At 35.8% G+C, this 21,160-nt stretch overlaps 1 protein-coding gene across 7 annotated transcripts; it reads right to left on the bottom strand.

Moving 5' to 3' along the window:
- Positions 1-1,736: 1,736 nt before the first annotated feature.
- Positions 1,737-20,950, bottom strand: gpcpd1 (glycerophosphocholine phosphodiesterase 1). Of its 7 annotated transcripts, none has more exons than XM_016282876.1 (21): positions 20,147-20,213; positions 19,640-19,645; positions 19,403-19,492; positions 17,098-17,188; positions 16,919-17,003; positions 14,821-14,896; positions 12,912-12,953; positions 12,684-12,807; positions 12,172-12,397; positions 11,863-12,025; positions 11,391-11,520; positions 8,800-8,854; positions 8,615-8,707; positions 8,375-8,452; positions 8,237-8,276; positions 7,849-7,907; positions 7,349-7,414; positions 7,133-7,269; positions 4,175-4,310; positions 3,866-4,026; positions 1,737-1,962 (listed from the first exon to the last, which is right to left on the bottom strand). In XM_016282876.1, exons 3-21 carry the CDS (start codon positions 19,449-19,451, stop codon positions 1,779-1,781), a joined length of 1,995 nt encoding a protein of 664 aa, XP_016138362.1. In that variant the 5' UTR covers positions 19,452-19,492; positions 19,640-19,645; positions 20,147-20,213; the 3' UTR covers positions 1,737-1,778. The 7 variants fall into 7 exon arrangements, 5 of the variants coding, with proteins under 5 accessions (XP_016138362.1, XP_016138361.1, XP_016138364.1 ...); XR_001610063.1 differs by lacking the exons at positions 19,640-19,645; positions 20,147-20,213 and adding exons at positions 3,337-3,450; positions 20,661-20,950 and having other exon boundaries at positions 1,885-1,962; positions 19,403-19,490; XM_016282879.1 differs by lacking the exons at positions 19,640-19,645; positions 20,147-20,213 and adding exons at positions 3,365-3,450; positions 20,661-20,950 and having other exon boundaries at positions 1,938-1,962; positions 19,403-19,490.
- Positions 20,951-21,160: the final 210 nt, after the last annotated feature.

Here is a 21,160-nt window from a genome sequence, read left to right on the forward strand (position 1 = left end):
ATTTCAGGAAAGGGCGGTTTGCTTCCTTTCCTCTGCACTCTTGTTTGCAGCAATGTGAAACACACGTAGCTAACTGGTATGGGCTGTTTTAAAACTACTGCTGTTTTATTTCTCACCAAGCTTTTTTTTTAAACTTGAGATTTATTCAGCCCCTGCCCTTTAATGTAAAAATTACACGCAATGTTTTGTACATAATTTCAGTCTTATAGTGTATGTTTTAAATTAAATGATTATTTATGCCACCATGACCTGGTCCTGGAAATTAAATAATTATGAATATTGAATATTTTTAAATATAAATTATATTATTTTTAATGCTCAATTATTTTAGCATGATAATAATTATTGTTATTATTAATAATATATATTTTTTTATATTTCATATTTTTCATTCAAAGGCTACCCGGCAATATTTGCATACTAATGTATGACTGGTCTATTAGTGATTGGATTTTTTTTTTTCTTGAGAAAAACGTCATATGATTTATTAATGGAAAGAAAAGTATATGTTGTTTTACTATATAGTGCACTATAAGATGCATTAGCCATTTTATAGTCTGAATTGTAGTGTACACTTTCATTCCTATCCTATGTAGTGTACTACTTTCTTCCCATAATGCATGAGCTTATAAATAGTGTGCAACCACTGTATCCTAATGATTTTGGGATCATCCCGAACAAAAAAAACAAAAACAAAAAAGGATTTCATTGGTTTTAAATGTGTTTATTCTGGCTCTCAGAGCGTTCTGGTGTATGTTGGCATGGTGTCACCCACAACACTGAGTGTGGATTCATACAGCAAGCTGCTGGAGTCCAGTGTGGCATTGAACAGCAGACATGCATGATTTCACTGCCCTGCAGTGAGGAAGCAGTATAAATACATGCTGAGAGATGAGACCACACTGATGCTCAGCAGCATATACCGGTTTACAGAGGCACATTCATTCAAATATACACCCATTTACAGTAAAGAGCCAATAGTCAATTGCACATCTGAATAAAAAAAAAGATGAAATTTTGTTCTGCTGAAACCAGAATGAATCTGTGGGTGGATACAGTAGTGAAGAAATAATAACAATATACAGGGGAGGATCATGTTTATGAGCGTCTTTTTAAAGACAAGACTCTCAATATACACCCATTTACAGTAAAGAGCCAATAGTCAATTGCACATCTGAATAAAAAAAAGATGAAATTTTGTTCTGCTGAAACCAGAATGAATCTGTGGATGGATACAGTAGTGAAGAAATAATAACAATATACAGGGGAGGATCATGTTTATGAGCGTCTTTTTAAAGACAAGACTCTCAAAATCTTTTAAGAGATTTTTAAAGAGGCAGGCCTCACTTTTAGCTACTGAAATGCAATAGCTATTTTAAATAATTGTAATTATTCAGTTATATTTGCGTGGTATAATAATCCTGCATTTTTGTTGTTCAAGAAATTAAAATACTACATTGGGTGTGCATGTTCAATACTCCTTCCGCAGATAAAGAAATTGATAAATACTTGAAGAGCGTTCCCAAAAATATTACACATTGTATACACCATTTTTTGCATCCAAATATACAGCAAATTGTCTAAACCAAGCAAATACATTGCCTTTGTGGAAGTTAGCGTTGTGTAATTGTCCCCAATATCATTCTTTACATGTGATTGCACTCAAAAACATCTCAGGCTTAAGTTTGGCTTAATGACTTAGTGTATTTGTGCGTTAGTTCTGGTGCATTGTGGGAAGATTACAGACATAGAGTGAAGGTGGACTGGCTGTGTGGGTCTCAAGAGGAACTGAGGCCGGAATCGGACTCCCCGTTGGCCTCCTGGGCTTTTCCTGCACACGGAATGGAGGAGCAGGGAATGCTGTAGGTGGAGCAGGCACACGTTTGAATGACCTCCTTTAGAGTTCCACCCTGTTCCTCCATATTGAAGATGTTTGGCTGCTCGAGCTTGTCATCGCAGATTCTGTGGATACAAAACATTATTTTAGCTGAGGGAAAGAAAAAGGAGTGTCATCTAACAAGGAAAAAGCTAGAAGGAAGTTTCATTAACGTAAAAGTAGCCATCTGGGGTGAAGGGGAGGGGATTTTTCTGCCATGCCTTCATGAAGATCCTCAGTCATGCTGGTTTGAGAGCAGAAGCCATTAATCCATCCATCCATTCATTTATACTTCAATGATTAAGTCATTGAGGTCCACGGAGGGGATTCATGCACTGTTAACGTGGCTAGTACTGAAACATTCACAGTTGAAATAAAACAAATGCACATCTGCATTTGTGTAATTTGTGTAATACGGGTTGTGGGAGGGAAACCAGGTCACCCACATAAAGAGGAAGTCTCGAAATCTCAGAATGATGTAACAGGCAGCTGAACCTTAACCCAGTGCTGAATAATTTAAATAAAAGCTAGTCAAAAACAAAACTCCACAGTTTTACTGCCTCACATCATTGCAGTAAAACACTGTGGCTCTTGTGGTGCTAGTCGGTAGGAATGATCAGTCGGCAGCAGCCAAATGGCAATAAAAAATACAAACAACCGGGAAACAGAAGACATTACGGGCGTCAGAGGAAGTTGAAGCATTGGGCTTTGGCACCAAGCATTCATGTATTCTGAGAAAAGAGGCAAATTACCACAACATGGTGTGAGGAACATTTAAAAAAGGAAAAAGGGATTAAAAGTTTAAGGAGAGATGTGGAAAGAGTCGATAATGCATATAAATATTTGGTTACCAAGGAAATAGAGTCACATCAAACTAATTAAAGGTTAAACTTGAAATCTTTTGCAGACTGTTTGGTTGGTTGGTTTTGGTAGTAAAAGGTTATTATTGTATATATTTAAGTATCGTGTGTGTTTACTAATACGAAAAATAATGAACAACTTTTCCAAATTGCAAGGAAAATAACTAACACTAAATAAATGACAAACTAACGAAACTAAAAAGAAAAAACATACAGGTTTGGAATGAGCAGAGATAAAACATGATTTTTGGGTAAATTATTCCATTAAATTTCAATAAACAGGAACACAGTTTCTCTAAGCAGGTCTTGAGGGTTTTACTGCAGTGGAGAAGGAACAAAAATACAGAACAAATATTAGCTGAACTGTCAGAAAGTGCAAGAAAAAAATCTGCAAACACTGCATTGCTATGTAAACATATGTCAGTGTTTGATGGACCTCAGAGCTGCTTTTACTGGATACATTTTACAGCTACATTTTTAACACATATTGTACATACACAATGATGATATTTACACAGCGGACAGAGGTTCAGTCTGATTGTAACGAATTGAAAAGTGCAAGCATAAACACAGAACATCATTGATTAGTTTAACCTTTACCCAGAATGAAACACAGCTTCAATCAGACCTGTGTTGATATGCCCGGACCATCAGGGAACAGCCATTAACCACACGTGATTTACACGGACATGAATGCAAAGGCTGTCATGGAATCTATATTGAAAGAGTCAACATGGCAGTCAAATTAAGGTGATAACATCACCTGCTGTGGGCTAATGCATTATGATTCTACTTTATGAATACTTTCAACAACGTCACCACATTCTACACGTTTGTAGCATTTATTTATTTTCCCTGAGTTCTTATAGTTTTTGTTTCTCACGCCAAAAACACAATTGACCAATTTCTACCCCTTTTCTGACTCTTAGAATTAAACAGAATGTTATTGCTACTGTACCTTTATCACTAGCTGATTTGCTTTTCACGTGTGAAATGTTTAACTATTTGATGTTAATAGGTAATGCAAGTAAACGTTCAATCAATATTCTCAGCCCTATAAAGACTGCTGTTGGATTAGCAAGTGAGGAACCGAATGTTCCCTAGTACAGCAAGACAAATTAGAGCCCACCTGTCATATATAAGGCCATCAATGCCGTGTTCCCTCAACTTCATCCTGTTGTCGTGGTCATTGTTGTAGTCGCCCCAGCAGAAGACCACCAGCCCTTTAGACTGAGCCTCTCTGATGAACGCCATGTTTCGCAAGAGCTCATCAGTGTGAGCGCTGATTCCCTGTGAGCGCATTGAAAAGTCTTTATTTCATCTTTGTCATGAATTCTGACATGGAAAACAATACAGCCACATTCCTCTTGCAGGTAAACAAATCTCACAGAAGCCAATTAGATTAGATAGCTGTGCTGTCACACCACCGTTCTCTTACCAGTATGTTCTCACTCTGAGCAAAGCTCATGGCGATCTTAGTGCTCTGGCAGCGGATGTCCATGAGTTCAGGGTAGAGGTCTGTCACTCCTTGGGTCAGAAACAGGATGGGGTATTTGTTCTGTTTTTGCCTCACCCTAAAGAAGACAACATAATTTATTTCAACTTAACCACAACATCAAGGTTGACTATTTATTCTTTCAAGGAATAGTTCACCCAAAAATGAAAATCTGCTATAAATTTACTCACCTTCAGACCAAGATGTAGATGAGTTTGTTTCTTCATCAGAATGGTTTTGGAGAGATGAAGCATTACATCACTTGCTCACCAATGGGATCCTCTGCAGTGAATGGGTGCCGTCAGAACGAGAGTCCAAACATCTGATAAAAACTAATCACAATAATCCACAAATAATCCACATCACTACAGTACATCAATTACCGCCTTGTGAAGTGAAAAGCTGCATGTTTGTAAGAAGCAAATCCATCATTAAGGCATTTTAAACTGTTGCTTCTGGCAAAATATAAGTCCAAAATCCATAATACTGCTTACACCAGTGAAAAAGTCCATCCTCTATTGTCCTCTCACATCAAAATCCACAAACATATTTGTTTACCGCTTGTAAACGGTGCTTGACCTGTGCATATTTCTCTCCGGATTCAGACAAAACAACTTTTTCACTTGAGAAAGCAAAATAATGGATAGAGAACTATTTTAGCCAGAGGCAACATTTAAGTTAAAAACACCTTAATGATGGATTTGTTGATTACATTTGTTTATTCACAAGACGTTAACTGACAGACTGGAATGGTGTGGATTACCTGAGGATTATCATGATGCTTTTATCAACTGTTTGGACTCTCATTCTGACGGCACCTATTGACTGCAGAGGATCCATTGGTGGGCAAGTGATGTAATGCTTCATTTCTCCAAATCTGTTTTGATGGAGAAACAAACTCATCTACATTTTGGACTAGAGATCGACCGATTGTGCTGCAAATTAGGCTGATTTATAGGCAGGCGCATCTGCGGGCAGCTAAGCGTTGTTGTGGAACGCCGTCCCGGAGAATCCCTCTCTCTCATGTAGATGAGTTTGTTTCTTCATCAGAATGGTTTTGGAGAGATGAAGCATTACATCACTTGCTCACCAATGGGATCCTCTGCAGTGAATGGGTGCCGTCAGAACGAGAGTCCAAACATCTGATAAAAACTAATCACAATAATCCACAAATAATCCACATCACTACAGTACATCAATTACCACCTTGTGAAGTGAAAAGCTGCATGTTTGTAAGAAGCAAATCCATCATTAAGGCATTTTAAACTGTTGCTTCTGGCAAAATATAAGTCCAAAATCCATAATACTGCTTACACCAGTGAAAAAGTGCATCCTCTATTGTCCTCTCACATCAAAATCCACAAACATATTTGTTTACCGCTTGTAAACAGTGCTTGACCTGTGCATATTTCTCTCCGGATTCAGACAAAACAACTTTTTCACTTGAGAAAGCAAAATAATGGATAGAGAACTCATATTTTAGCCAGAGGCAACATTTAAGTTAAAAACACCTTAATGATGGATTTGTTGATTACATTTGTTTATTCACAAGACGTTAACTGACAGACTGGAGTGGTGTGGATTACCTGAGGATTATCATGATGATTTTATCAACTGTTTGGACTCTCATTCTGACGGCACCTATTGACTGCAGAGGATCCATTGGTGGGCAAGTGATGTAATGCTTCATTTCTCCAAATCTGTTTTGATGGAGAAACAAACTCATCTACATTTTGGACTAGAGATCGACCGATTGTGCTGCAAATTAGGCTGATTTATAGGCAGGCGCATCTGCGGGCAGCTAAACGTTGTTGTGGAACGCCGGGCAGAGAACTCACACTATTTTTGTTTTATTTTTGTTATCACCTAGATGGCTATATATACATTTATTTTTTATTTTATCTTAATAATATGCATGATATACATATATATATATATATATGTGTGACACACATATGTGAGATAATATGTGTTTATATATATGTGTGTGTGTGTGTGTGTGTGTATGTGTATATACTGTATACAGTGGGGAAAAAAAGTATTTAGTCAGCCACCATTTGACTTATAGAAGTGTCCAGTGTTTCCCATAAATTGAGTTATTTGTTGGCGGCTCGTCAAAATATCAAAACTGACCGCCACAAATAGATTTTCCAAAAGTCTTATACTTCCTTGAATAAACTGAGCACTCCACGTTTCAAAATTAAAATGCAGCGCAGGTGTTTTTATATGAATGTATCTTTGAAAAGAACCGACCGTCTTCAGAAAAGCTTTGATGTCATTTTTATTTCTCTTTCCAGCAATGCCTGATAAAGTAGCATTTGTGAGCGCAGCGCTGATTTGATTACAGCCGTTACCGGGGAAACCGCTATATCTCCCGCTCCAACAGCGCCTCCTGCTGGCAGAGAATCAATTTGCATTTACAAGTCTGTGGGAAACACGTGTCTGTCAGCAAACAAACAAAAAGCATGCTTCAGAACTGTTTTGAGAAGGTGCTTAAGTTTTGAGCCATGTATTATTACTATGAATTAAGCTACTACTACTATTACTATCTTGTACACTGATGAAGGGGAAAAAAGAAAAAGAAAATCGGCCAAACAAATCAGCATCATATATCGGCTGCCCTGATTTCTAAATATCGGCATCGGCATCGGCCAGAGAAAAACCCATATCGGTCGACCTCTATTTTGGACAGTCTAAGGGTGAGTAAATTTTTTTAGCCAATTTTAATTTTTATGTGAACTAGTTCTTTAATAAATGTCCCTGGTCTTATTGTGCAAATACATTTTAAAGAAACATGTGGTTGGTTTATACTGTGCTTAAATTGCCTGCCATAGTACAAATATATATGACCTTAAAATATCTGTGCATTATTAGAATATGCACATGAACAAGACCTCTTACATTGTGCAGACATCAGGATCAAAACATGAGAAGACTATTCTCCTATTGCCAGCGTTCTGCAGCACACATGTGAGGATGATGTCCAAGAACTGATTCATGTTGAAGTAGGTGGAGAGTTTTGCATCCCAGGACCCATCCTGTTTGAAGAAACAGATACATGAGGGTTTTTTTCTCTCCAGTAACACTGAGATCAAACCAGCTTGAGGCAACACAAACCTTGAACTGACAAATGCACTTTAGTTCAATGTTGAATCCCACGTGATCTGGAACAGCCTGGAATATCTGAAACATAATATCAAATGAGAAAAGAGGTTAACCAAGCAGTACAGGTTGGCAATATAAGCAAACATTTACCACAATTTTCTTAAATGTTTGGTCAATAAAAAAGGTGAAAAAGTTGCTTAAACTACTAAAAAGATAAAAAAAATATATATATTTATTTTTTATTTTATCTTAATAATATGCATGATATACATATATATATATGTGTGACACACATATGTGAGATAATATGTGTTTATATATATGTGTGTGTGTGTGTGTGTGTGTGGGTAGGGTTGGTGTAGGGCAATAGAAAATACGGTTTGAACAGTATAAAAACCATTACGCCTATGGAGAGTCCCCATAAACTATAAAAACAAACCTGTGTGTGTGTGTGTGTGTGTGTGTGTGTGTGTGTGTGTGAGTGAGTGTGTGAAGAGATAAAGCTGTCATACCTGTGAAAGGGAAGGGAAAGGCTGGTGCTCATCTATATACTCCTCTTCCTCCTGCAAGTCTAGACAAAGCAAACCCACAAAAACAATTATCTTTCTCTATTTAACAGTTAACTGTTTATTCAGCTCAATACAGCTAAACAGAGGCTTGGATTCTAAGCCCTAAACAAAAACAACCAGATCTGAGATCGATCACAACACTGAATTACACTAAAAAAAGTCATTATGGAGATCTTGAATTAGATTTTTACTTCAGGAACCTGACTGTGGATAACAGACAAAACACTGCACATTAATCGGTCTTTAAAGCCACCAACTAGTTTGACAAGTAGTTATATAATGATCTGCATTTGTATTGTACTTTCGTGACATAAATCAATCCAAATTCTACCTTTGTGGTCATGAACTTCCATGGCAGTTGTGTGGGCCAGCTGTGAAAACCAAACACATTCACACTCATCAATATCAGCATGGAGATAATTGCATTTCATTGATCAATCACAGCAAAAGAATCTGAAATAAGCCTTACTTTTAAAAGCTGAAGTTGATCAAATGTAAGATCTTTGACAGGAACTTCGAACAATACCATTGATTTCTTGTCATTTTTCTATAAAAGGACACAAGAAATGTAAAGCACAAGCGAAGAGATTATCTTTTTTCCATTTTGTTTCGCAGTTTCGATCAGTGTTTACTATACTGAAGGACACTAAAGTGAGTTGTGCAAACAGTGACTTTTCAGTAAGTAATGGGAGCCAAATGTGATTGTTACCTTTTTAGTAGAAATACAGCAGGTGAGATCATGGTATACGATTGGAACTAAATCTTTAGAGAGATGAACATCAAACTCTACATAAGCAGCTCCCTGTGGAAAAAACAAGATACGCTTTAACCTTATATTTTATATAACAAAACTTAATGCATTTTGGTTGAGTTGCATTCTTTATTTACACTCACATGGTTGGCCGCACTTAGAAATGAGGCAATTGTGTTTTCCCTGATCTTATGATGCCTGAAATAAGAGAATCGTATTTTCATCAGCAACAAATTTATTTCTGTTAAACATGCACTTCTCTCTCAAACTTTGTTCATGCAGCAACGCTGAAGTGTGCTTGTGTTATCATAAACTAAGGTGTGTTTATTATGTTTTCCTGCTTTATATTTTTTACAGAGCCTGTTACACAGGCTGTGCAAAAATTCAAAAGTCAATACACACCTTAGATGTTTGAAAGGCAACATCTGTTGCCAAAAAAAAAAAAAAAAAAAAAAAAAGGGCCACCTTAGATGTTTGAAAGAGAAAAAAAAAAAAAAAAAAACGGGCCGAGGTCAATATTTTTTTATTTAACAATTTCAGTCCAAAATGTCAGGGGATCTGAAGGGATTTTACTAATGTGAAACTGTAATTAAAAAAATTATTTGTAGGACCATTAATAATATATAATAATCATTATAATAATATAATAAAAATAATAGTAAAAAAATTGTTAAATTGTAAAAACGTGTCACCTGTAAAGTAAAACTAACAGAAGTTTTGGTCTTATATTCAGTTCGTAATATTAGTCTTATATTTATTATTCATTTATTTAATTTACTGATTAAAAAATGTCTGGGAAAACAACATATACAGTGCCCTCCATAAGTATTGGGACAGTAAAAAAAATAGCTCTGTTTGCTGTGGAGTCAAGAAATCTGTAAATATGATTAAATGATGTATATGAGGCAAAACTACAGAATGTCACATTTTATTATTGGGTGATTTAACACATAGATGTTTTACCAGCTAAGAAGATCAGCACTTGTAGAGTTCCATCCCTCTATCTGATGTGTGCATAAGTATTGGAACAGTTGCCTCACAGGTCTTTCTAAGTCATCAGTTGTGTCTTGTTGCATTAATTGTTCAGTTATTAAAAGCAGGGAATGTGTCGTATCAGTTATCAGTTCAATATTCAAGAAAATGGCACATGACTCAACAGAAAGCTCTTTATATTGCATCAGGACAATGACCCAAAACACTCTGCCAGTTCAGTCAAGGAGCTGATCAGGGCAAAGAAATGGAAAGTCTCAGATTGCCCAAATCAATCTCCAGATTTAAATCCGATTGAACGTGAATTTCACCAGCTAAAGAGGAGACTAAATGCAGAAACTCCCCAAAACAAGCAACAGCTGGAATTGGCTGCATTAAAGGCTGGGGAAAGCATTTCAAAGGATGAGACCTAGAGTCTGGTGATGTCTATGGGTCGCAGACTCACTGCTCGGATTGCACACAATGGATCTGCAACTAAATAATAGCTTTTAATCTTTTACATCTGCCTTAAAGGGTTAGTTCACCCAAAACTGAAAATTAGCCCATAAATTACTCACCCTCAAGTCATCCTAGGTGTATATGACTTTCTTCTTTCAGGCGAATCCATTCGGAGTTATATTAAAAATTGTCTTTGATCTTTCAAGCTGTTTAATGCCACTCAGCGGGTGTTGCAGTGCATAAGTCCAAAAGAAGTTCAATAAAAAGCACCCATCCATAACAAAAGTGTCTCATACGGCTCTGGGGGGTGAACAAAGGGCTTCTGTAGCAAATCGATGGGTTTTTGTAAGAAAAATATCCATATTCAAAACGCAATAATCACTTTAATGTAGCTTGTGCCAACAGTTGTACACGAAAGCAGTTCCGGGCAGATGACGTATGAGTTCAGCGTTGCGCATGCGCCGGTGAGTCTCGTGAAAATGAACGTTTGTTAACAGGAGCAAAGGAAGCAAAGTATCCTTACTTTAGCAAAGGAAAACCAGTCTCCTCTTGGCTTATATTGAAATTCTCCGACATTCTTCTTTACAAATCCTTGTTTTGTACTTCTAATAAGTGACCGTTGTTTTGTTTTGATCTCTCCGCTGCGCTTCCGCGTTCGTCACTTCTGAGCGGTGCATGTGCAAAGCTGACCTCATACGTCACCCACCCGGAGCTGCTTCCGTGTACAACTGTTGGCGCAAGCTACATTAAAGTGATTATTACGTTTTGAATATGGATATTTTTCTTACAAAAACGCATCTATATGCTACAGGAGGCCTTTGTTCACCCCCCCGGAGCCGTGTGAGACTTTTTTTTAATAGATGGGCGCTTTTTATTTAACTTCTTTTGGACTGATGCATGCAACACCCGCTGAGTGGCATTAAACAGCTTGAAAGATCAAAGACAATTTTTAATATAACTCCGACTGGATTCGTCTGAAAGAAGAAAGTCATATACACCTAGGATGACTTGAGGGTGAGTAATTTATGGGCTAATTTTCATTTTTGGGTGAACTAACCCTTTAAGTTTAACTGTCCCAATACTTATGCTCACATCAAATAGTGGGATGAACTCTAAAAGTGCTGTCCTTTTTATTTGGTAAAACATGTATGTGTTGAAACAGCTAATAATAAAATGTGACATTCTGTAGTTTTGTCTCATATACATCTTTTAATCATATTTGCAGATGTCTTGACTTGTATACACGCAAACACACACACACACACACACACACACACATATATATCTCCACACTGTTGCTACTCACTTGGGAGCATGTGTGCTTCCTGCTCCTCTGTGTCCAACAACCAGAGCGCTCCTTTTCTTCCAGTATTTGGTGAAAGACTGGCTCATGTCACACTGAAAGCCTTGGATAGGACGCGTCACCAAGTAATCCACTGAAATCCCATAAAGAATAAAAGCATTTATTTTATTTAATGTTTAAGCCAACACTTAATGCTTAAATTTAATGAAATCAGCACATCAGTAAATTAATGGCATCATAACCACAGTATCTAGCTACTTAGCTACAATGCAAGCAGGGAGTGGATCTTTCCAACATGAGTGACTTTACCCTCTATTTACATAGTCTGTGACGTGTTTACAGGGGCAAATGTTGTGTGCATGCAGTAAAAGAACAGATACTATCATGGGCAGCAGGAATGTGCATTAATTTTATGGTGTAAAATAAATTAGATGTTTAGACTTTGAACAACAGTGCATTGTGGTACTGATTATACCTCTAACTTTTCCAATAGTCTGTCTGGCATTCCGGCTCATGATGGGTAGCGTGACCACACCCTGATCTTTGCCACTCTCCGCAAAAGTGGATGACAAGAGGATTGCGGTGCCCACGTGACCTGGATGGACATCACCCTGAACCACGGTCTCACTCAGGTCCTCCTAAACAACAAAGACATAACATAACAATCATAAGTCACCAAAAGGATTCGTGTAAAATGAATGTAAATTAATTTAAAAACTCCATCAAAATGCTTCGTGATGTAATTGTGGATAAAATCTTCCTATTAAACAATACCAAAGATTACCTCAAAGAACTCAAAGGTGAGCTCTAGGTTGTCGGGGTCCATGGTGTGAATACTGTATTCGGTCCACTGGGAGGGCTCAAGGGCGTATCCACATTCTGGCTGGGAATGACGAGACTTATATCCGCTGTCATTGATCATACTGAACTCCAGCGTAGTGGTCATCTTATGCCATGATGAAGGACTTTCCTCTTCTTCCTCCTCGATACCTTCCAGCATCAGCTTCAATCTAAAATATATGAATTATATTTTAGCATATTCTTTGAGTGAAATCAGGCATCAAAAAGGTATAATAAGAATTTGAAAAGACAAATAAATATTTAGTACTTGGTCTATAATAATGTATAGTGCTTGACTTGAAAAAAAAATTGCATTATTTTGCATCCCACTAATTAACAGATCAATTTGACTAGTATTTTTTTTCTTAGAACATACTTCTAAGGACCTTGTGACTGACTGACCTTGAGATAAGCTTTCTAAGAGTTAAATATGTATTCTGTACTGAAGGATATTACCTGAAGCGTGACTTCTTAAATTTTTTCTTAGTAATAGATACCGGAGTTTTCACAGAGTAATGAAGCCTGAGACGAATTTCTGTCTGGCACGTCAACCAGCCAGAGTCCACACACTCAATGCCATCTGCAGATCAAACGACTTTTATTTGCATGGTAAGTAAGAAAGATAGCATGATGTTGTTTTGTTTTGCATTAAAACGTTTATGTAGTTTAAATGATCAAACTTACTATGGACTCCAAAATGTCCATCGTCAATCACAAGCTCAGGTTCTGCAAGACATAACAAAATTTAATATGGAAGGTCAACTGCTCCTGCTACACATCTACAAAAGTTAAGAGTCACCAGTACAGAGTAAATAGACACCACCACCATGACACATTCATTTTCTGGTTTGTTTCTTAAACAATCAAAATATACAGATAAAAATTGAAAGTGTTCAGTTTGCTCCGTACTGGATGGAGCTCTACACGTTTGTAGCCTTATATCATACAAGCAAGAAATAGGCATGTTAGAATTTAAGAGTAACACTAAAGATAATCATAATAGATTAATACTTGGTTGGCAAAAATTAAATAACAATAATCTAAATGCATAATCCAGCAAGTGTTACCACGCAAGCAAACTGTTTTGTGGCAACACAAAGAAATGCTGACAAACTTTTAAAGAACATAACACGTTGCATCTGGAGCAAACAGTTACATGATTAAAACTATGGATCCTGCCAAGTAAAAAAAAACAAAAAACAATAGTATAGATGTATTGTGTTATGTAATAAATTGTTTTGCATAGTTTGTTAAATGCATGCGTGTTAATTGTGTTGTGTATGTAAATACAGAAGCGTTAAATGCATGCATGCTTTAAAATACATTTAAAAGAGGAAAATACATAAATTAGAGGAAGGCAAAGCCAAAAAAAAAGGGTTGCTTGTAAACCCAAAAATGCGCCAGTGAAACTTGCTTCGCTCTGTTTATCTATGAGGAGTAATAGCCCACTAAATGTTATGGTTTCTAATAATTACGTTCCATTAGATTCCCTTAAGCGGCTTTTATTGCCATTACATCTGTCCATGACAAATAACACTAAAATCATATGAAATCACATTTTTATTATTTTCTTTAGAACATGTATCAATGATAAAAAAAACCAAAAAACAATAGTATAGATGTATTGTGTTATGTAATAAATTGTTTTGCATAGTTTGTTAAATGCATGCGTGTTAATTGTGTTGTGTATGTAAATACAGAAGCGTTAAATGCATGCATGCTTTAAAATACATTTTAATGTTGTTTTTAATGTAAAAATAAACTCAAGATAATTAAAGAAATTATTTTAAAAACTTCTTTCAAAGAAATAAAAAGTGTGTTGTGCATGTAAATAAAGAAGCGTTAAATGCATATGTGTTTTAAAATAGATATTTTTAATGTAGCTTCTAATGTAAAAGTCAACTATTAAAAATGAACACATTAAAAAATAAAAAATACTTTCTTTAAAGAATTAAACCCAAACATTTTAAGTGGCTAAATTAGAGGAAGGCAAAGCCAAAAAAAAAGGGTTGCTTGTAAACCCAAAAATGCGCCAGTGAAACTTGCTTCGCTCTGTTTATCTATGAGGAGTAATAGCCCACTAAATGTTATGGTTTCTAATAATTACGTTCCATTAGATTCCCTTAAGCGGCTTTTATTGCCATTACATCTGTCCATGACAAATAACACTAAAATCATATGAAATCACATTTTTATTATTTTCTTTAGAACATGTATCAATGATTTATGCATGTCTTATTGTGCATGATACACTGATGAAAATAAGAAAATAATGTGGGTAGGGGAAAATAATATTAACCAACAACAATCATGGCCACTCTAAAGTCTAGTAACGTTCTGAGAGATTAAATTAAGTCCTACATCACATTACTTTCCAATAGTTCCATTCATTTGGAAATATGTCATATTTCAAACGTGAAATGTGTTGTGAATGTTTCATGTAGTCTTTAAAAAAGCTGAATTCAGCATGTATTGATAATTCACGCTTAGAGTTAAAGGGGACAAACTGATCTGAATGTAATAAGAATGAAGGAAGGAGTCTACGGGTTGCATTAGACACTCAAAACGTGTGGACTATTCTAGGATCAGATACCTGAGGGACTCAATGAGCGTGGCAGCTGATGGGTCTCCCATCTACTGACTATGACTTGACATGGCCCACCTGCATTCTGTAATTTCAAATGGGGGTTAAGATTATGGACAGATTTTGGAAAAACAAAGCCCACTTTGGCCATTCAAACCAAAGTCTCACTCCTGAAAAAAGAATATGAAATATAGTCACCACTTTCTGCCAGCCAGCCAGTTGGTTGACATCTGAAAAGTGGACTGATTGATTAGTCAGAAGAAACACATTGGCATTTTTCACAGTGTTTAACTAGAGATCTCCAGGTTATTTATATACGTAAAAAAAAAAAGCTTTGGAAATCCTTGTACTTACCACCTCAAATGAGCTTACTTTTCCGCTAATACTTCCCTAACTATGAATAATTGTTTCTAAATTCTTAATTATTGTTGAAAATATTTCCGTTCTAAATTCTAAAAGAATATTTCTGGCTGGGAGATAACAACTGACATGTAAATATTATGCATAAAGGACAACATGTTAGGCGGTTTGCAGGAAACCTGTTCCAGAAATGTCATTCTCCAGGGAAAGAAAAAAAAAGTACCCAGAACTGAGTGGAGTTCAGCTAAAAGAGATTAACAGCTGTGAGGAGAATGACCTGGAAACCCCACACACGCACACAGAAGGATATCAACAACTTCAACTCTTAAAAAATCTATTACATTTTATTACTTGCATTCTTTTTTCTATGTAAACATGTGCTAGACAGACGTGTTTGACCAGTTGTGATCACGTGTCTTGCGCATGACACAGCGTTCTAAAAACGCCACGCTCAAGTTCAATAAGTTCAACTTTTAAAGGAGACATATTATGCCCCTTTTTACAATATGTAATATAAGTATCTGGTGTCCCCAGAATGTGTCTGTGAAATTTCATCTCAAAATACCCTACAGATCCTTTATTATATCATTTTGAAAATGCCTATTTTGAGTGGAAGCAGAAACAGGCTGCTTTTCGTTCCTGTCTCTTTAAATGCAGATGAGCTGCTGCTCCCCGCCCCATCTTCCAGAATAGTGCTGCGCCATTACAGCTCATACCTGCTAAAAAACATCTGTTTTGGTTCTGATTATCATGTTTATCGCGCTGAAATCATGCGTTTTAAACAATATGAGTTTAAACTTCTGATATGCCATGCATGGTTAAAATAACTTGATAATGCTTATTATTACCAAAACATTTCTTGTATTATTCATTTCTATATTACGACTATAGCAAAAATACACTTTTAATGGTGAGATTTTGTAATACATTTCTTTATTAATAACATTAGCACATTTTAAAATGTTTGTATTTACTTTTACTTAGGGATGCACCGATATGAAAATTTTGGCCGATACCGATAACCGATTATTTTTTATTTTTGAAAGCCGATAACCAATATGTTGGCCGATAAATCTATATCCAAATTGTTATATACTTTTTGAGAGCCTGATTACAAAAAAGGTCTCATCATTAAAAGCCACATCCCAAACACTTCAACATAAGCAGCCTAGTTTGAACGGTGTACGTTTTAAAAATATTTTTACTCTCCCATTACCAAATTTAGTCATAAAAAAGTCTTACAAATAAATAAAATAATGCATAAATAATGCAAACAAGTCACTGGACATCATTACACGTGTAAAGAATCAAAATGAATGCGCCATAGATCAATAAAACGGAATAGCCTCTGCACGGACATCATAATGATGGCGCCGTGCGTGGAAACTTACAGATTAAGAGGCGGTAATATTATAATGAGATCCCTTTGCCATGTCACTAGGGGAGCGAAATCAGACGCGCTAATTTTTGCAGATGCTTGCAGAAAAATGCTTAACAAAACAAAGTTACTGGGTTAATCTTTTTCACGTTTCCTTGTTTGGTAGATGCACCGGGGACCTGATTATAGCACTTAAAACCTGGAAAAGTCAGATTTTCATGATATGTCACCTTTAAAAAAACATGTCTCGAGACCTTGCGCTTTTTCTGTGTTGGGTAATCAGTTCACCATTGGGGCTTTAAAGGTTAATTGTGAACCTTCCAGGAATCACTTCTATCTTGTTTGTTTACTAGGAAAAGAAAATCTCACCTTGGATTCCAAAATGAATCCCTTGAAGTAGCGATATTTGGTTTCACCCCCTCTAGGAACCTCAACGGTTGCTCTCCACAAGGTGCTGGGGTGAGACGAGACACAGAAGATAAATATGTGGGTCAAGGGTAACTGTGCTTGCGCTGGAAGGTAAACATAAGATGGCATTGCACATGTACCCATCCTCCTCTGCTGGCTGCAGGGTCACGGCTTTTTGATGACACCAGCAGCCCAGGGATTCACAACTGCCAACCACTGCGATCACCTCGCCTGATATAGAAACAAAATATAGTTTATTAATTCTCTCCTTTGTGGTAAGCAAAGGAATGTGACTCCAGGTGATACAGTGCAAAAAGAAGACATTCTTTTCAACACTATCATATTTATCACGTCAACATTTGCCAGACAATAAATATAGATACAGGTTATATTTGTGATGCAATTATGCATGGTTAAAATAACTTGATAATGCTTATTATTACCAAAACATTTCTTGTATTATTCATTTCTATATTACGATTATAGCAAAAATACACTTTTAATGGTGAGATTTTGTAATGCATTTCTTTATTAATAACATTAGCACATTTTAAAATGTTTGTATTTACTTTTACTGCCACATATATGCCAAAATCAACAATGTTATGATTACAATGTAATTTCAAAACATTGTTTACAATAATTTAACAATTTAATAACAACCAAAATATACATATATACTTAAATTAACAACAATAGCCATAGTAATAATAACAATTATATAGAATTTTTCAATTTAATGTATGGTAATGATTCTAAAGTTAACTTCAACTTTTCAAAAAAATGTCCATTGTACTATATTTTCTGAATAAATTATTAAATGTCTAATTACTTCAATAAATGTCCACAAAAATGAAGGCAGTATTTATTGATAATGTACTTACGTTATGCACAAAAGATTACTGATCTGCCATGAAGTTAATATTAACTTAACACATACTAACTAAAGAATGTTATTTTCTCAAATATTACATTTTAAACGTTAACATTTTATAAATGCTTAATAATAATACTTTATTTTTTTAAAAACTACTCCTCTTGGGATAAAAGCATCTGCTAAATTAATCAAATGTAAATGTAATGTATATATAATAACTTCAATTAACACCATTATCATATTATTACATTATAATGCTTTAAATCACATCAAACAATGTACCTAAATAGCTAGAACCATAAAACACCGTAAAACAGGCTGACCTAGTTTAAAACAGCATGCAAAGCGAGTGACTTACAAATCTGAAATTGTACTTTTTTACTCAAGTTCAACGGGATGTTCTTAGTTCAATGTTGCAACTTCTTTAAACTAAATTATCTAAAAAAAAATATTAAATCTATAGGCTATAGCATGTACTATAGAAGGGATGTGATGACTAGGTCAGTCATAGCATCAGAAAACACTCAAACAACTCCAAAATGTCACATTTACATTAGTTTAATTAGATTGTCTTGATTGTTTTTATTAATAAAAACTTTTTAAATGACACAATTAGTAAGTGTCTAAAAGAAAACCTTCTGTCAATAGTTATGCAAATATACTTCACAGTTGAACTTCTGATTGATAATGTAATAATTGTTAATGACTTATTTTCCATTGTACTATATTTTCTGAATAAATTATTAAATGTCTAATTACTTCAATAAATGTCCACAAAAATGAAGGCAGTATTTATTGATAATGTACTTACGTTATGCACAAAAGATTACTGATCTGCCATGAAGTTAATATTAACTTAACACATACTAACTAAAGAATGGTATTTTCTCAAATATTACATTTTAAATGTTAACATTTTATAAATGCTTAATAATAACACTTTATTTTAAAAAAACTACTCCTCTTGGGATAAAAGCGTCTGCTAAATTAATCAAATGTAAATGTAATGTATATATAATAACTTCAATTAACACCATTATCATATTATTAGATTATAATGCTTCAAATCACATCAAACAATGTACCTAAATAGCTAGAACCATAAAACACCGCAAAACAGGTTGACCTAGTTTAAAACAGCATGCAAAGCGAGTGACTTACAAATCTGAAATTGTACTTTTTTACTCAAGTTCAACGGGATGTTCTTAGTTCAATGTTGCAACTTCTTTAAACTAAATTATCTAAAAAAAATATTAAATCTATAGGCTATAGCATGTACTATAGAAGGGATGTGATGACTAGGTCAGTCATAGCATCAGAAAACACTCAAACAACTCCAAAATGTCACATTTACATTAGTTTAATTAGATTGTCTTGATTGTTTTTATTAATAAAAACTTTTTAAATGACACAATTAGTAAGTGTCTAAAAGAAAACCTTCTGTCAATAGTTATGCAAATATACTTCACAGTTGAACTTCTGATTGATAATGTAATAATTGTTAATGACTTATTAGTGAAAGTTGTACACTGTGTTATAGGCTACTTCTATTGAATTATTCCTCTTACCCAGTGCTGTGGTCCCTCTCACTGTCAGAGTGACTTTAGTGCTGTCCATGACTGACACTCAGGCAGAAGGAGAAGAGAATGAAGAGACCTAAAACACAGAGAGAAAGAAACACATCTGATGCCCGGTGCAAAACAAATCTAAGCCACGTTAAAGGGATAGTTCACCCAAAAATGAAAATTTGATGTATATCTGCTTACCCCCAGGGCATCCAAGATGTAGGTGACTTTGTTTCTTCAGTAGAACACATATGATGATTTTTAACTTTAACCGTTGCAGTCTATCAGTCTTATAATGGATGGCAATGGTAACAAAATCTATGAGAGTAAAAAAAACATGCACAGACAAATCCAAATTAAACCCTACGGCTCGTGACGACACATTGATGTCCTAAGACATGAAACGATCGGTTTGTGCCAGAAACCGAACAGTATTTATATAATTTTTTTACCTCTAATACACCACTATGTCCAACTGTCTTTGAGCGCGCGCAGGCATCCGGTGCGTGAGGTGTGTACGCGCTCTGGTGTAGTTTACGCAAGCGCCGGAAGCGATCTCTCGCGCGTATACGGCACTCATTGTTTACACAGTGCACAGTCATTGTAGGTACGACGGCTAATCAAAATGTTACTTACTTGCGCTTATCCGGATTGTTCAAACTGACTTAAAACTTAAAGATTACGTTCTCTCGCGCAAACTCATTCGGGAGGCACCAGCTGATCTGGATTTGCCCAGTGGTCTGATACCTGCTGTGCACTTTTAAAGCCCCTTCTTGTTCTTTAAGAATCCTTTACATTATAAATGTATTTCAATTATACGCCCTAAACATAAACAGAAATATGTTTACTACTGCTGGACGCAATATTAGAGAGGGAAATAATGGTATGTCAGATCCTTGAATATAAACGCGATCTTAAAGAGAGTAGCTTTCACCACGTTTCATGACACTCACACTGTTTTAGCGGAAGAAGCGAAAACAACACGGTCTGAACCGGCTACAGCCGGTTACTATCAGTGACAACAACACCCGGTATCCAAGGGTGTTTCTCAAAACATAGCAAGCTATCTACCTAGAAAACACTGTTACGTTCTAAAAACGCTAACGTTACCTAGAAAGGGACTCCACTAGGTTTTGAGACGCAGCCACTATTTGCGGAGCGAAAATGTGTATATGTGTAGCGTAAAACGAAACGTATAGCGTACATTCAGTGTCGAGTCCCGCCGATATAGCGATTAAAAACACGATAAAGTGACAATTACCTGAGTTTAAAGACAAATATCCATCCTTTAGTACGGCGGTACCGGGAAACGTTAATCGCGCGCTGACGTGCCCATGGTTACGCGGATCTCTGCAAGCCCGGTAATGCCACACTGTTAGCTGAGAATCATTTCTTAAAAGAAATGTAACGACGTGTTAAGCTTAAAATTTTTACGTCTCTCAATTATGCGAATCTATGTGCTGGTTGAAAAAAAGATTTAAAGGTTAAAATAGCGTTGAGAAGGCCACTGTGTTGTAGGAAATAAAATGAGGTCGGGCCACTATTATAGATCAGTGGGAGGGCTCGAATTGAACAACTCGACTCCGCCTCTCTGCGTTTTCTGGACACATATGATTGGTGGAAGAAGTGATTGACGTTCGATGGGCGGGACTTCTTGGATGGAGTTCATTATACAGTCTATGGTTCATCTGCGCAAGATGATATGAAGACGATGCAGTCAAATATAATTATTAGTGTAATATAGTAATTCATATTAAATCA

This window comes from Sinocyclocheilus grahami, unplaced genomic scaffold (genome assembly GCF_001515645.1).
Source record: "Sinocyclocheilus grahami isolate Dianchi unplaced genomic scaffold, SAMN03320097.WGS_v1.1 scaffold168.1, whole genome shotgun sequence".
In the NCBI taxonomy this organism is placed as follows: Eukaryota; Metazoa; Chordata; class Actinopteri; order Cypriniformes; family Cyprinidae; genus Sinocyclocheilus; species Sinocyclocheilus grahami.

What these genes read in the sequence shown, in the direction of transcription:
- gpcpd1 (XM_016282875.1), bottom strand. Translation starts at nt 19,451, where the DNA reads ATGGACAGCACTAAAGTCACTCTGACAGTGAGAGGGACCACAGCACTG. An exon ending in TTCTAAGTGCGGCCAACCAT is followed by an intron (nt 8,708 to 8,799) that starts GTGAGTGTAAAT and finishes TTTTTTCCACAG; the next exon opens with GGAGCTGCTTATGTAGAGTT. An exon ending in CTCAGAGTGAGAACATACTG is followed by an intron (nt 4,027 to 4,174) that starts GTAAGAGAACGG and finishes ATGCGCTCACAG; the next exon opens with GGAATCAGCGCTCACACTGA.